Source organism: Rutilus rutilus, assembly GCF_951802725.1.
Source record: "Rutilus rutilus genome assembly, chromosome: 19".
NCBI lineage: Eukaryota > Metazoa > Chordata > Actinopteri > Cypriniformes > Leuciscidae > Rutilus > Rutilus rutilus.
In genome coordinates, this window is record NC_140232.1 from 4,629,888 (window position 1) to 4,646,492 (window position 16,605).

Here is a 16,605-nt window from a genome sequence, read left to right on the forward strand (position 1 = left end):
TTTTATGGAAAATTGCTGTATTTATTATAAATGATTAATTTGTGCACATCATTAGCCTATCTTTTTAAATTCACGTGCCTCGTAATCTTTAATCAAAATAACTTTCTTATAACTTTCAATAACTCTTGCAGCAACATATCTTCTCTTCTCTGATGACGTGTTTACTGGCGTGAGGGCGGGGCAACCCGTCACTCACATCATGAGATCGACCAATAGCAAACCACGACCATCCAATCAAAACAGAGAAGAAATTTGAATGTTAAAGATAAAAAAAACTCAGCAGGCCATTACATGATTCTGGGAATAGGCCTATGGACAAAATTAAGGAAGTGTCTTACAAAATACTTGGCAGAATTTATCCTGCTCCGCATGGTTTTGAAAAGATTTAAGCGTAATATTTCATATGGCCTACCTGTGAATTTTGTGCACTAGAAAAATAAACTATTTTGTGTTTTAGTGTTTTTTCACTGTATTTACTCAAGATTATGTTGGAAAGACTTAGAAACCTGAAGTGTATGATAGAAATGTGTGTATTTGATGTGCTTTTTTATACTCCGATTGACCATTTGGAATGTAAAGAACAACATATTATACAGTTATTTATTTTGTTAGGAAAATACCATATACATAAAAAGAAGTGGGCTCTATGCAAACCAAATTTTTCACATTTTAAAAATGACTTTAAATTATATGTACATATTTTGGAACAAACAAAATAATGTAATGCTTTGAAAGCACAGGATTTTATGTCATTTTTTCCCGCTATTTTTATTTATTTTCTTTCATTTCCTGGCAGCTAATGTAATGTGAAAATGTAGTACCTCTTGTTCTCATGGCATTACGTAAAAATAAAAATAAATAAAAATAAAACAAGAATAGGCGGAGAATGGAGATTTAATTTCATGTTATTTGTGTATATTTTCATATGCGTATTATTGTTCCATACTTGAGTTTGTAAATTGATATTGTTCAATAAAAAATAAATAAAAGTAAATAAAAAAGAAGTGTCGCGAGGGTTGTTCGTCAGTAGAGGGCAGTGTCGCGCGGGTTGTTCGTCAGCAGAGGGCAGTGTCGCACAGGCAGAGCATCATCAGTGAACATGCGAAGAACCTCCCCGTCCCTCCAGTGATGTTTATTTCAGGAAACGGGACACTCAGTAGTAAGTCCAACAACACTCTCGGGTGCTCCAGGAATCGCAGACGAAGGAAAGCATGTTGATGGTTGTGTGAGCAGCGCGTAAAGATGGTGTTCGAGTCAGTGGTGGTCGATGTCTTGAACAGGTTTCTGGGCGATTATGTGGTGAACCTCGACAGCTCGCAGCTCAGCCTCGGCATATGGGGAGGTAACGTACAGTAAACGTGTCAGCTGTCAAATACAAACGTGTGTTTGCTGATAAAAACACCTTTATGTCCATTCATGAACGTACACAACACAGATATAGGGTCGTTTACGTTAAAAGAGTCAGTTGACCTTACACTGGAATCTGAGAGATATGACAGATTTGAACATATGCGTTTTACAGTAACCCTTAACTAAAAGCTAACTCAGTATTACATGCATAATCTGCTCTTCTGGGTTAAATCTATTGGTCAGCTCCACTGTCTAGTTATATATGTTACTCTGAATTAGTGTGGTATCACCTTGGTTGAGATAGTTCACCCCACATGTAAACTCTGTTCACTCTCATGTGGCTTAAAACATGTCCAGTTACATTCTTACAATGGAAGATAATGGGATTTCTGCTGTCCAGCTTCAAGCTTGACCTGTTCATGACACACTTCTCACTGTTGGGTGAACTGTGGAGAGACGGCTTCACTTTCATTCTGAGATCCAGGATACAGCTTCAGTTTATATTCATTTCACTGGGTCTTGACTGTCAAACATTAATCAGAGATTATGACTACAATATTATTTAACACGGATGTACCATTTCATTCCGTTTCTCTTGATTTTTAGCAACATTATGATTATAAATATGTATCTTTTACTACTATATTGTGAGAAAATGAAGAGGTTAATTTATAAAATATTCCTTTTATTAGTTTCCACTGCTGCATCCCTACTTTCTGTCAATACCATCAGATATTTATGAAAACTAACATTTAAAATATATTTTTTTAGTAGGTCTGATTAGTATAAAATCACTTCCTGTGGTCTTGTATTTTATACATCTGAAACCCAAAATCATTTTACTGACGCCATAAGATTGGTCTGGCTTGGATTGGGCGATATGATCATAGTCTTATTTCACAAATTGAGAATTTGTATTTCACGATTATGATATAAATCACGATATAGTTATTTTGTGTTATTTGATCTTATTTCTGTTATTAAAAATAAGCAAATTACAAACAGTAAGACAAATACAACATACATTTTTTTATTTTTTATTTAACAAAGTAATATAAATATACATGTAGTTAGAATTAGTACAGAAATGTAATAATCAAATGTAAAAATAAAATATTGCATGGTCTTCACTGTATTCTTATTAAAGCTAATAAAGTTATTCAGTCAAGTGCAGTGAGTTATTTCCTCTTTTGTTTGATGAACATTAATGACACCGAGCAGCCTCAGGTTTATTAGGCTGCTGTCACTTTAAAGGCACACTATGCAGTTTCAGCTCAAACTTTTTTGCAAACCCTCAAAAAGTGACAACTTTAACATGCTATATGCAAATATCTGTGGGGTATTTTGTGCTAAAACTTCACACACACACTCTGGGGACATCAGAGATATATTTTACATCTTGTGAAAAGGGCATTTTACCACCCCTTTAAGGTACAAATCTTGCATAGTGTGCCTTTAAGACCAAACGCACGGATCCATTATACTGATACACATCTGGTTTACACCCAGCTGTTTGCTGCCCAGCCCTAGTCTGACTGTGATGATAATCAATATCTGTGATGGAAAATCACTTTGAAACCGCCCTGTAGTTCTCAACCGGGGGCCTCTGGGGCCCTCCGCAAATTTCCAAGCGAACCACAGGATGACTTATTTAAAATTAATTATTTATATCAAGATATAAACTGATATTTCTCCACCCTCCCCCACTTCAATAAAAAAAAATCTATGGTAAAAACATACTGAATCAGAATCTTGAATCTTTTGGAATCACATAATGAATAATTAATTAATTATTTTACTATATAACGCTCCCAGTTTCTGTTAATAAAACGTTTGAAATCAAGCAGAAATACCTGAGGAAATATGGGGCAATATTGGTTGAGGTTGAGAATCACTGCTGTAGTTTGGTTCGTTCATTCATTCGTTCGTTCGTTCGTTCATTCATTCATTCATTCATTCATTCATTCATTCATTCATTCATTCATTCATTCATTCATTCATTCGTTCGTTCGTTCGTTCGTTCGTTCGTTCGTTCGTTCGTTCGTTCGTTCGTTCGTTCAAAGAACCGCATGCTAAATTCATCATTTATTTAGTTTTATGATATGCCATATTGCCGTGTGGTTTATTGACTCACTGATAAGTAACTTTCAATACCACTTTAAATATTTGCTCAATGATATGAATTATTGGAGACCAAGCTGGGTAACATAGCAATGTTTCTGTTGCAGGTGCTGCCATATTAAGAAACCTTGAGATAAAAGAAAATGCATTGGTATGTTGCTTTATGCTTCACGTTAGATATGTAATGACATTTAATATCCATTAAGGAAGATGCATTTATTCTGATGCTTTGTGAACTAGTGCTCTAATGTGAGTTTTTATCTCTGTAACAGAGTCAACTGGACATTCCTTTCAAAGTCCGAGCAGGACACATCGGTAAGAGAAGACCGACGTTGGAGTGCAGTGTGCTAATCATGGTTGATGACTTTGTTAAACCAGTATGCACTGTCATATATTATGTCGTCACCTTCCTAAAATAATTGCCCAAGTCATTTTTTCAGGTTTCTCAGAAAACACAAAAAACGGAACCGAACTTCAGAGGCCGAGTAGATTTTCGTTCTTCTTGATGCAGCTGCCATCTTGAAAAGCTTGTAAAATTGCCTAAGTCTCATTGTCTTTTGACTTAGGCAAAATAGTCACACTCTTGACATCGGCCATTACACTGCAGGGGTAGAAATGCATGATCTGTTCAACTGAGGATGTGGGCGATTTTACCAGAGGTGGCCAGCATCATGAGGAGATGACTTATGCAAAAAAAAGCTTAGGCAATTATTTTAGGAAGGTGACGATGATGAGGTCTTCCAGTGCTCATATCTGTCTTTGGCAGGTCGTTTGGAGTTGAAGATCCCCTGGAAGAACCTGTACACTCAGTCTGTGGAGGCCACGCTGGACGAAGTGTACCTGCTCATCGTGCCGACCGCTAGTAAGAGCTGGGGCCTGTGCCATGATGGCAGTTCAACAAACTCAGGGTTGCAGGATTAGTTTCGAGTGGACAGAACCAAACCAATCCAACCAGGCTTTGTTGGTACCGTCAACTTTCTCTGTCATCTCAGGCTTTGAGTTTAGGTGTAACGTCAGTAGCGAACAGCCAATCACATGCTGAGAAAGAGTGAAGCTCACAGCTCTTACAGCGCAATTCACTTATTAAATAAAAGTATTAAAATTGTACGAACAAATTTACACAACAAGAAGAAAATAGCTGTCTATGAAAGAGGACAAATAAAAGAAAAAGTCTTGCTACTGTTTATCAGTGCAAGTAAAAGTTGTGAAGTTAGTTTATACAGTTGATAAAGGTATAGAGAGAGTTTAACATTTAAGCTCACACGTAGTCATTTTATAGCTTCATCTGCATGCTTTTCCCAAACCACTGAAGTGACGTCGACGTCCGGGTTAGCGGTAGCATTAGCCGTCAGGCAAGTGTTCTTTAAATAAACTCCTGATGTACTTACACACTTTCCAATGCCTCGTTTTATGAGTACAGAACCTATTTGTACAACTGTAGAAGTTTGGTGCCATTCTGGGCATTATTAGTGGGGTAATTTACCAGATACAACCTTGGATCCATTAGCGCCAGCACTAACCCATCCGGCTGATATCTCTAAATAAGCTCTAACTTTAATAATGTTCAACAATGTTCAAAAAGGCTTCTGGGGGGTGTTTGGCTCGAGGTCATGGTGCAAAGGACCCTAGGTTGATTTTACTCCGAACCATCCCTTTATCTTAGACAGGTTTTGAATAAGGCACATTCAATTTTAAGAAATGTAGATCATCCTTTATGTAAAGAAGTTTAATTGTTGCCTTCTGGGCGTCGTTTTAGGGTGTTGGGTGGAAGAACAAAACGCTTTAAGTTTTTAATATGAACTATGACTGTGCGATGTGTTTTATATATCGTTTGTGTATTATGTTTTGCTGCAGAACTAGTTTCCTCAAATGGGGACATTAAAGTGTAAACAAAAACAGTTTAGTGAAAACGTGTGATACTTATTTGACTGCCTGGCGTCACAGAAGATCCCTGCATGCATGTGATCCAGCCAGTTTGCTCTGATAACAGGCTTCTTGCCTCTCTTCACGCAGGTATAAAGTACGACGCGGAGAAGGAAGAGCGACAGCTTCAGGAGTCTCGGCAGAGGGAACTCCAGCGCATCGAGGAGACCAAACAGAAAGCGGCAGAAAAAGGTGCAGTAAATCACGCGAGCTCACTTTACTCGCTCATGGAGACGGATGACACACGTTTGCATTCGTGTCTTTGTATTCAGAGGATCCAAAGGCAGAGAAGCAGGACACATTTGTGGAGAAACTGGTTACACAGGTGATCAAAAACGTGCAGGTGAAAATCTCCAACATACACGTCCGCTATGAGGATGATGTGAGTACTTCTGACGTTTGGAGCTTTTATATATTAATGTTCCTTTGTGTTGTGCTTTATCACTCGTCGTGTGGCATGAGGTGTAGTGCAGACTTTTGAGTGTTTTCAATGTTAAACATGTTTTTTAGGTCACTAATCCCAATGCTCCGCTCTCATTCGGAGTGTCCCTGCAGAACCTCAGTCTCCAGGTATGCCAGTCATTTCATGCACAATAAAATCATTTATGAATGAATCTCATATAACCTGTCAAAAATACACGTCACACCAAAATCAAGAAGTAATAAGAGATAATAGCAATATATATATTTTGCATAAAAACAATAAAGCCTATTTTTATATTATTTCTTAATACTGTAAAATACAATAAATAATATATATTTAATAAATACTATGAAACAAAATATTACACACAAAATATATAAATTTAATACATGTTAACATGTTATTTTGTAAATATATTATATATATTTAAAAAAAAATCAATAACTTTTATTTTGACATGTAAATACATTCTTTTATATTTACTATAAATAAAAATAGTAAATATAATGTATAATATTAGTGCTGTCAATCGATTAAAAAAAAACAATTAATTAATCGCACATTTTTCTGTAATTAATCGCGATTAATAAAACATAACATGTTTTGTGGAAATAAATTTACATTTAATCCCCAAATTAACATAGAAACACAAAGACAGTAGTCTGTATTTTAAATATTTGTTTAATGGCATATTTTTATTAAAGAAGGCCAATTTCACTGATACTGATGTCTCTATGAAAGTTTTTCAATTTGAGCTATTAATTATAGCCATTCAGCATTAAAATATAATTGAAAGCTATCGTTTTTTTAAACATTTATTAGGCTTTAAAAAATACGTTAACTTTTAATTTAAGTAAACTTGAAACAATCTTCTCATAAACCCATTATAATAAATGTCACATTTACCTGTACGCGTCATTATATCAGGGCTCAAATTTTTCTAGTGGCCCAGTCAGACCAGTTCAGATTTTTACTTGCTCTGTCAAAATGCACTAAAAGTTATTCTTTTCATTGTTTTTGAAGAATGTAACCTTGTAAACGGTCCTTTAAGATGTTCAGGTAGGTCTAACATGTAGGTTATATACAGAAATTGAATGTAAGTTGTTAAACACTTCACAGTCTTCACTGCATAAATTATACATTAAATAGATTAATCCTTAGTAAAGCTACAGATGTTATTCAGTCAAGAGCAGTGAGTGATTTGCTCTTTTTCTTTTGTTCTTTGATTATCATTAATAACTGAGATCACAACAGCGGGTCACTTATGGATGAAAAAATGGATGCTGCGTTAATTGCATTAAATATTTTTAATGTGTTAAACTGAAGAAAAAAAATTGCATGCATTAACGTGTTAAATTTCACAGCCCTAATATATACATTTACAAACTTTTTAGTTAGACGTGATTAATCATAATCTCTTCTTTTATCGGGGTTTCCGCGTTAAATGAACTTTGCAAAAATTAAGGCCTTAAATAGCATTAAAAAGCATAACATTTTAATACTAGAGGCATTAAAAATGTAGATATATTTTTGAAGAAAATGTTATACTATCAACAATTTTTATCCAGACATCAATATTTGTATCAGTGAGACTGACCTTCATTCATAAAGAAAGATGCCATTAGACAAGTATTTAAAATATACTGTATGCTTTTTCTACATTAATTAGGAGATTAACTGTGAAATTATTACACTATAAAATATATAAAGTAGTTATAAACCTACAAAAATGTAAGTGTTTTTAATTGTGATTAATCACAGATTTTTTTTTTAAATAACTGAGTTACTTTTTAAAATCGATTGAAAGCACACACATATATATATATATATATATATTATATATATATAATATCTGTGATTTGTCATGGATCATGTATGGCATTAATTTTTTTTTTAAATGGCATTAAAAAAGGCATTAAAAAGCATTATATTTAATTTGAGGAAACCTGCGGAAACCCTGTTTATGCGTATCATGTATAATTGTTTGTGATGAAATACAACCTGGCTATGTGTTTGTCTGTCTGTATTATAACATTTTTGTTACATTTTCCAGACAGCCGATCAGAATTGGAACCCGTGTCTTCTGGATGAGAAAGCCAAGCTCTTTTTTAAGGTTTAAAACGGGTCTTTTTCACTTTCGGGGTTATGAGTGGCAAAGTTAACCAGTATTGTTCACTAATACCGTTTGTTACTTCATTTAGCTCGTACGTTTGGACAATCTGTTTGCGTACTGGAACGTGAATTCAGAGCTTTACTCCAACCACAACCCCGACGAGGCTCTGGTAGGCCTTCACATCTCTGTTTCATTCATCTGTGAGTCTGAGGAAAAGAGATCTCCCATCTTCATCGACTGTTCATTTGTATTTTTCACAGCGGTACCTGAAGCACAGTGTAGCTGTCCAGAACGCTATCCCTCAGGATTATCATTTCAGTGAGTTCCTTCTTGCTTTTCATTCTCAAATGTGTATTATTCAGCAGTGTTTTTATGATAATTTGTGACCCTGGACCACAAAACCAGTCACAAGGGTCAATTTTTTTTAAATTGAGATTTATACATCACCTGAAAGCTGAATAAATAAGCTTTCCACTGATGTATGTTTGTTAGGATAGGACAATATTTGGCCGAGATACAACTATTGAACATCTGGAATCTGAGGGTGCAAAAAAATCTAAACATTGAGAAAATCTCCTTTAAAGTTGTCCATTTATGTTCGCGATTGTGCTGCATTCACTCACAAAAATAAATGTTTTATATACAGTACCAGTCAAAAGTTTGGAAACATTACTATTTTTAATGTTTTTGAAAGAAGTCTCTTATGCTCATCAAGCCTGCAGTTAAAAAAAGAAAAACAAAAGAAAACCAGTAATATTATGAAATATTATTACAATTTAAAATAATGGTTCTCTTTTTTAATATATTTTAAAATGTAATTTATTTTTGTGATGCAAAGCTGAATTTTCATCAGCAAGTACTCCAGTCTTTGGTGTCTTATGAATCGCGTGGAAAGACAGTATGTCACGTTATAAAAAGGCCCTAAAAGCAGCCAGGGCTGAGCATCTCCGCAAACTAATAGAAAATAACCAAAATAATCCAAGGTTTTTATTTAACACCGTGGCTAGACTAACAAATAAACAGACATCACCCGAACAAAATATCCCGTTACAGTTTAGTAGTAATGATTTTATGAAGTTCTTCACTGAGAAAATAGAAAACATCAGAACCACAATTGTAAACGTTCAATCTTCAGTTGCGCCTTATAATTCAGCCTTAATTATCACCCCGCAAGAACAATTACAGTGCTTTACAACTATAGAACAAATAGAGTTAAATAAACTTATCACTTCCTCTAAAACAACAACATGTTTATTAGATCCGATACCAACTAAACTACTGAAAGAAGTGTTACCTGTAGTGGAAGAGCCTCTCCTTAATATTATTAACTCGTCTTTATCTTTAGGTCATGTTCCAAGAACATTTAAACTGGCAGTTATAAAACCTCTCATTAAGAAACCACAATTAGATCATAATAACCTAGCAAATTATAGACCCATTTCAAATCTTCCATTTATGTCTAAAATATTAGAAAAAGTGGTGTCCGCTCAATTGTGTTCTTTCTTGCAAGAAAATGATATCTATGAAAAGTTTCAGTCAGGATTCAGGCCGCATCATAGCACTGAAACTGCGCTCGTTAAAATCACAAATGATTTACTTTTAGCTTCTGACCAAGGCTGTATCTCAATACTAGTTTTACTTGATCTTAGTGCTGCGTTCGATACTATAGATCACACAATACTCTTAGATCGACTACAAAATTATACTGGTGTTCAAGGACAAGCATTAAGCTGGTTTAGATCATACTTATCTGACCGCTACCATTTTGTCTATTTAAATGGAGAAAAATCGATCATAACTCCAGTAAACTATGGAGTGCCGCAGGGATCTGTGTTAGGCCCTCTATTATTCTCAGTATATATGATGCCACTTGGAAATATTATAAGGAAACATGGAATTAGTTTCCATTGTTATGCTGATGACACTCAAATATATATTTCATCACGGCCAGATGAAAACGCTAAATTATCCAAATTGACAGAGTGTGTTAAAGATATAAAAGATTGGATGACGCGTAATTTTCTTTTATTAAATCCAGACAAAACAGAGGTACTACTTATCGGTTCAAAAAACCGCCCACAAAACCTCTCGCAATACAACTTTAATATAGTAGGATGTCCTGTTACTTTATCCTCTACAGTAAAAGACCTGGGTGTTATACTCGATTGCAACCTGTCTTTCAAAAATCATATTTCATATGTTACAAAAACCGCCTTTTTCCACCTTAGAAACATTGCTAAGCTACGTAATATGCTATCAGTTTCTGATGCAGAAAAGTTAGTTCATGCATTCATGACCTCGAGACTAGATTACTGTAATGCTTTATTAGCCGGTTGTCCTGCATCCTCAATTAACAAGCTACAGTTAGCCCAAAATGCCGCCGCTAGAGTTCTTACTAGATCAAGAAAATATGATCATATAACACCGATTTTATCATCACTGCATTGGTTACCAATAAAGTTCCGTATTAATTACAAGGTATTGCTACTGACTTATAAAGCCCTAAACGGCTTAGCTCCAGTATATTTAACGGATCTTCTATCGCCCTATAATCCATCGCGCTCTTTAAGATCACTAAATTCAAGGCTTTTGGTCATACCTAGGATATCCAGAACCACCAAAGGAGGGAGAGCATTTTCACATTTAGCTCCAAAACTCTGGAATAGCCTTCCTGATACTGTTCGTTGCTCAGACTCGCTCTCCCAGTTTAAAACTAGATTAAAGTCGCATCTCTTCAGCCAGGCATTCATATAATATTTTTAATCTTACAGTTCAAATTACAATCCGGCCTCTAGTTAATAAACGCCAGAGGAGAACTGGCCCCCGACTGAGCCTGGGTTCTCCCAAGGTTTTTTTTTTCTCCATTGGGTCACCTGATGGAGTTTTAGGACACTATTAGGTCACTTGATGGAGTTTTTCGGTTCCTTGCCACTGTTGCCTTTGGCTTGCTCAGTTGGGGATATTCTGGGGATATTCTGGGGATATCTAATTTGATTTTATCAATAAATTCCACTAGAAACAAACCTTGTTGTATTATTTTAATTTAATACTGTGAAGCTGCTTTGATACAATCTGTATTGTGAAAAGCGCTATACAAATATACTTGACTTGACTTGACTTGACTTATGATCCTTCAGAAATCATTCTAATATGCTGATTTGATACTCAGTTATTATCAATGATGGAAACAGTTGTGCTGTTTAATATATTTTTTTGGAATATTTTTTTCAGGATTCATTGATGAGTAAAACGTTAACAGCATTTATTCATAAAAACAGCATTTATTCAAAATAAAAACATTTCTAACAATATAAATCGTTACCATCACCTTTGATCAATTTAACGCATCCTTGTTGAATTAAAGTACTAATTTCTTAAAAAAAAAAGTTATTGTTCCCAAACTTTTGAACGGTAGTGTATATTGTTACAAAAGATTTCTATTCTAAATAAATACAGTTCTTTTAAACTTTTTATTCATCAAATAATCCTGAAAAAAGTATCTCAGGTTATAAAAAAAAATATTAAGCAGCACAACTGTTTCCAACATTGATCATAAATCATCATATTAGAATGATTTCTGAAGGATCATAAGACACCAAAGACTGGAGTACTTGCTGATGAAAATTCAGCTTTGCATCACAAAAATAAATTACATTTTAAAGTATATTAAAAAAGAGAACCATTATTTTAAATTGTAATAATATTTCATAATATTACTGTTTTTTTTTTTTTTTTTTTTTACTGCAGGCTTGATGAGCATAAGAGACTTCTTTCAAAAACATAAAAAATAGTAATGTGTCCAAACTTTTGACTGGTACTGTATTTACAGTAGGAAATTTACAAAATATCTTCATGGAACATGATTTTACTTAATATCCTGATGATTTTTGATGATATTTTTGACCCATACAATGTATTGTTGTTGCCACAAATATACCCGTGTGACATGTGACTGGTCACATATGCTAAATATTTTGTTTTGTTTTGGAGTTTGACAGTTGGGGTCACTATAAACTGTATTTGTAGAAAGGCGAATAATGCTGTGCTTTTGGTTTGTTTGGTTTAGTTTAGTTATTTTTGTCACAATCTTTGTGAACTGGCAAGAGTTGCATAAAGACTATTCAGAAAAGTTCTCCTTTTATGTTAAAAATAATAACAGCTATTGGTTTGGAATGACATGAGAGTGTGTTTTAATTTTTGGCTAACTTTAGAAGACACATGTGACCCTGGACCACAAAACCAGTCACATGTCGCACGGGTATATTTGTGGCAATAGCCAACAATACATTGTATGGGTCAAAATTATCGATTTTTCTTTTATGCCAAAAATCATTAGGATATTAAGTATAGATCATGTTCCATGAAGATATTTTGCAAATTTCCTTCCGTAAATATATAAAACATTTATTTTTGTGAGTGAATGCAGCACAATCGTGAACATAAATGCACAACTTTAAAGGAGATTTTCTCAATGTTTAGATTTTTTTGCATCCTCAGATTCCAGATGTTCAATAGTTGTATCTCGGCCAAATATTGTCCTATCCTAACAAACCATACATCAATGAAAAGCGTATTTATCCAGCTTCCATATGATGTATAAATCTCAATTTCACCCATGTGACTGGGTTTGTGGTCCAGTGTCACATATTTGCAAATCTTGTATTTGGATATTGTCTTGCTTCTGAACAAATATAGTATCAATAAAATACAAACCAACTTTGTTTTTGTTCAGTCTTTCGTCCAATATCTGCGAATGCCAAGCTGCGCATGAATCCTCGCTCCGATGTGGACTTCTCCTCGCCGAAAGTGGACCTGGTGGTGAACCTCGCTGAGGTGGCTGTGGAGCTGAGCCGGCCACAGGTGAGGAAAATGTGTTTCGTTTGGTCTAATTCAGCCAACAAATAATGACAAATCATTCATGTGACTTTACGGCGTTTATTTTCTAGTACGTCAGCATTCTGGAGCTGTTGGGCTCGGTGGACATGATGACCCGTAACCTTCCGTACAGGAAATATCGTCCAAATGTGCCGGTTCACACTAACGCTCATCAGTGGTACGTGCATCTGGAGTGTGTGGTCTTGGATAATTCAATCTGTGAGGTTCTGTGCCTTCTGTATGTGTGGTTGTCGTCGCAGGTGGAGATATGTGATCACAGGCGTTCTGGAGGTCAACATCAAGCCCCGCCTTCACATGTGGTCGTGGCAGCATATCCGACGCCATCGGCAACATGTGAAGAAGTACAGAGAGATCTATAAGAGCAAAATCACCAGTAAGAAACCTGCCGAGAGTCTGCTGAAGGAGCTGGAGGTGGGTGAGCGCTGAGCATGCTCCACTTTACTTTTACATTTACTTGCTCTCATGTCCTTCCAAACACATATGCTGTTATTTATTTCTGTTGAACACAAAATGAGAGAAATCTCATTCGTTTTTTTGTTTTATTTCGTTGTTTTGACAGGCATGGTCAAGAAATGGACAATAAGTCTGTGGTTTAGTTTTTTTGTTTGGTTTTGACAGCCATGGTCACTTTGCAGGGTGAACTGGCAAATATGGCTCTTTTTGTTTTGTTTTTGTTTTTGTTTTTGTTTTGTTGTTTTTTGTTTAGTCGTCGTCACTATTAACCGTATTTATGAAATGGCAAATAAGGCTGTGCTTTAGTTTAGTTTTGACAGCCATGGTCACTTTGCAGGGTGAACTGGCAAATATGGCTCTTTTTGTTTTGTTGGTTTTGTTTAGTCATCGTCGCTATTAACCGTATTTATGAAATGGCAAATAAGGCTGTGGTTTTGTTTTGTTTTGATAGCCATGCTCACTATGAATGGTATTTGTGAAATGGTTTGATTTTGGTTTTGGTTTGTTATTTTGTTTTGACAATTGACAATCAATATGAAAGGTGAACTGGCAAATATGACACTGGTTTTGTTTGATTTTGATGTTTTTGTTTTGTTGTTTTGGAGTTTGACAGCCATGGTCACTATAAAATCAAATGTATTTATGAAATGGCAAATTAGTTTAGTTTAGTTTAGTTTAGTTTATGTTTTGTTTTGACAGCCATAGTCACTATGAATGGTGAAAATATGGCTGTGTTTTTGTTTAGTTTTGCTTTTGTTTTGGAGTTTGACAGTTGTGGTCACTAAACTATATTTGTGAAATGGCAAATAATGCTGTGCTTTAGTCTTTGTGAACTGGCAAGAACTGCATAAAGACTATTCAGAAAAATTCTCCTTTTATGATTAAAAAAAAAATCACAACATATTAGTTTGGAATGACATGACGTGTGTGTTTTTACATTTTTAGGCTAACTTTAGAAGACATATTCTCAAATTCTTGTATATGGATATTGTCTTTCTTCTGAACAATAGTAGTAAACATTACTTTAATATGCTCTGTAATACCTAAATACTGCATTATATAAAAAAATACACTTTCAAAGAGAGCATAACGCTACTGTTCTGAAAAAGATTGAGCCTCTGTTGACTGATGCATGATGCTACTTTACATTAAAATAAATAATGTAACATACTCAGGTACTCTTCACATTTCAATTCGCAGTCAAAAGTCCATAAATCTAGTGTGTTCTGTTCAGAATAGGTCATTTCTAACACAGGTCATTTTTAACTACATTTTTTAAGCTTAAAATGTGGCAAAAAAAAACAATTAAGCCTGATTTGAGCATAACCTTGTTACTTTTATTCACCCTTAAGGACACGGAAAGAACCCTGGATATATTCAACATCACAATGGCAAGACAGCAAGCTGAGATGGAGGTGACGTGACATCAGTTTCACAGTCGTATAATATTATTAGATAATTTGAATCCTGAATACAGTGTGGCTTATGGATCATATAACTGGAAGTGTGTTCCTGTAGCTCAGCAAGCAAAGTGAAGTTTGTAACTGAACCACACTTGTTGACTTCTTGCATGTTGTGCGTCTGGTGTTGTAGGCCTCCAAGGCGGGTCTCAGGATAAACCGCCCCGGGGTGAAGGTGGAGGAGGAACAGTCACAGGGCTGGTTCGGTTGGATGTGGAACTGGTCTGGAGAAAGTGAAACGCAAACCAAAGACGTCAAAACAGGAGGTTTGCCTGCGCTCTGTATCTGTTTAGTAAAGCATAACTAGTCCTGCACAGAATCTGTGGTCTAGAACTCATTTTATTTGAACATTAAATACACATTAAATGTAACATTTAATTTTATATTTAACAATATTATTGATCGGCCTGCATTGACACCATTATATGAGAACTGAACTGAGCTGGACGATGACATCACTAGGCTTCATCACTGTTTCCATTACAGATTTGCGCAAAACTTTTTCAATTATTTTTCTTTTTCTTTTCTTTTTTTCCTTCTAAATGTCGACAAAAAACTATTGCGAAATGACAGCGTTTTCATTAAATGATGTTATGCGACTAAAACGTTCATTTTTTTCCTCTCGCGATAAGTAAAATCATTCCAAAAATCATAGCAACGGATGTTGGTAGGATTATGTACTAATCCCAGCCACTGCACTGGCCATTATTATTAATCGAAGGACATGTACAGTACCAGTCAAAAGTTTGGAAACATTACTATTTTTAACATTATTATATTATGAAATATTATTACAATTTAAAATAATGGTTCTCTTTTTTAATATATTTTAAAATGTAATTTATTTTTGTGATGCAAAGCTGAATTTTCATCAGCAAGTACTCCAGTCTTTGGTGTCTTATGATCCTTCAGAAATCATTCTAATATGATGATTTGATACTCAGTTATTATCAATGATGGAAACAGTTGTGCTGTTTAATATAATTTTTTGGAATACTTTTTTCAGGATTCATTGATGAGTAAAACGTTAACAGCATTTATTCATAAAAACAGCATTTATTCAAAATAAAAACATTTCTAACAATATAAATCGTTACCATCACCTTTTATCAATTTAACGCATTCTTGTTGAATTAAAGTACTAATTTCTTTAAAAAAAATAGTTATTGTTCCCAAACTTTTGAACGGTAGTGTATATTGTTACAAAAGATTTCTATTCTAAATAAATACAGTTCTTTTTAACTTTTTATTCATCAAATAATCCTGAAAAAAGTATCTCAGGTTATAAAAAATTTTATAAAAAATATTAAGCAGCACAACTGTTTCCAACATTGATCATAAATCAGCATATTAGAATGATTTCTGAAGGATCATAAGACACCAAAGACTGGAGTACTTGCTGATGAAAATTCAGCTTTGCATCACAAAAATAAATTACATTTTAAAGTATATTAAAAAAGAGAACCATTATTTTAAATTGTAATAATATTTCATAATATTACTGTTTTTTTTTTGTTTTTTTTTTTTGTTTAACTGCAGGCTTGATGAGCATAAGAGACTTCTTTCAAAAACATTAAAAATAGTAATGTTTCCAAACTTTTGACTGGTACTGTATGTGTGTTTTCGAAGCATTAATGGTAAGGAACGACCCTTATTATACTTGTGAGCGGCTCATATGAGCTGTTTCTGGGTGTTTCTCCCTCATTTCTGCTTCGAGGTCTTGATTGTGGCATTTCTTTGAGGTTTAGGATCCAGTATTCTTGTAATTCTTTTGTCTTTTATGTTTAATAAAGAACTCTGTCTCGTATTCTGTCCAAACACACCGCGTCGTCTACGCCAGGTGACTGTAAATGCGCAAAACCTGT

The 16,605-nt window shown here is 34.6% G+C and overlaps 1 protein-coding gene across 2 annotated transcripts in view; it reads left to right on the forward strand.

The window, feature by feature from the left end:
* The first annotated feature begins 1,067 nt into the window (after window positions 1-1,067).
* vps13a (vacuolar protein sorting 13 homolog A) overlaps window positions 1,068-16,605 on the forward strand; it is a 78,797-nt gene continuing 63,259 nt past the window's right edge. For both annotated transcript variants that reach the window (XM_084389850.1, XM_084389851.1), the window contains exons 1-15: window positions 1,068-1,342; window positions 3,579-3,622; window positions 3,744-3,786; window positions 4,238-4,333; window positions 5,485-5,586; window positions 5,667-5,776; window positions 5,905-5,964; window positions 7,872-7,931; window positions 8,020-8,100; window positions 8,192-8,249; window positions 12,664-12,791; window positions 12,878-12,984; window positions 13,067-13,238; window positions 14,633-14,695; window positions 14,874-15,006. In XM_084389850.1, the coding sequence (XP_084245976.1) occupies window positions 1,243-1,342; window positions 3,579-3,622; window positions 3,744-3,786; window positions 4,238-4,333; window positions 5,485-5,586; window positions 5,667-5,776; window positions 5,905-5,964; window positions 7,872-7,931; window positions 8,020-8,100; window positions 8,192-8,249; window positions 12,664-12,791; window positions 12,878-12,984; window positions 13,067-13,238; window positions 14,633-14,695; window positions 14,874-15,006 (1,357 nt within the window). In that variant the 5' untranslated portion in view covers window positions 1,068-1,242. The remainder of the gene's footprint in view (window positions 1,343-3,578; window positions 3,623-3,743; window positions 3,787-4,237; window positions 4,334-5,484; window positions 5,587-5,666; window positions 5,777-5,904; window positions 5,965-7,871; window positions 7,932-8,019; window positions 8,101-8,191; window positions 8,250-12,663; window positions 12,792-12,877; window positions 12,985-13,066; window positions 13,239-14,632; window positions 14,696-14,873; window positions 15,007-16,605) is intronic.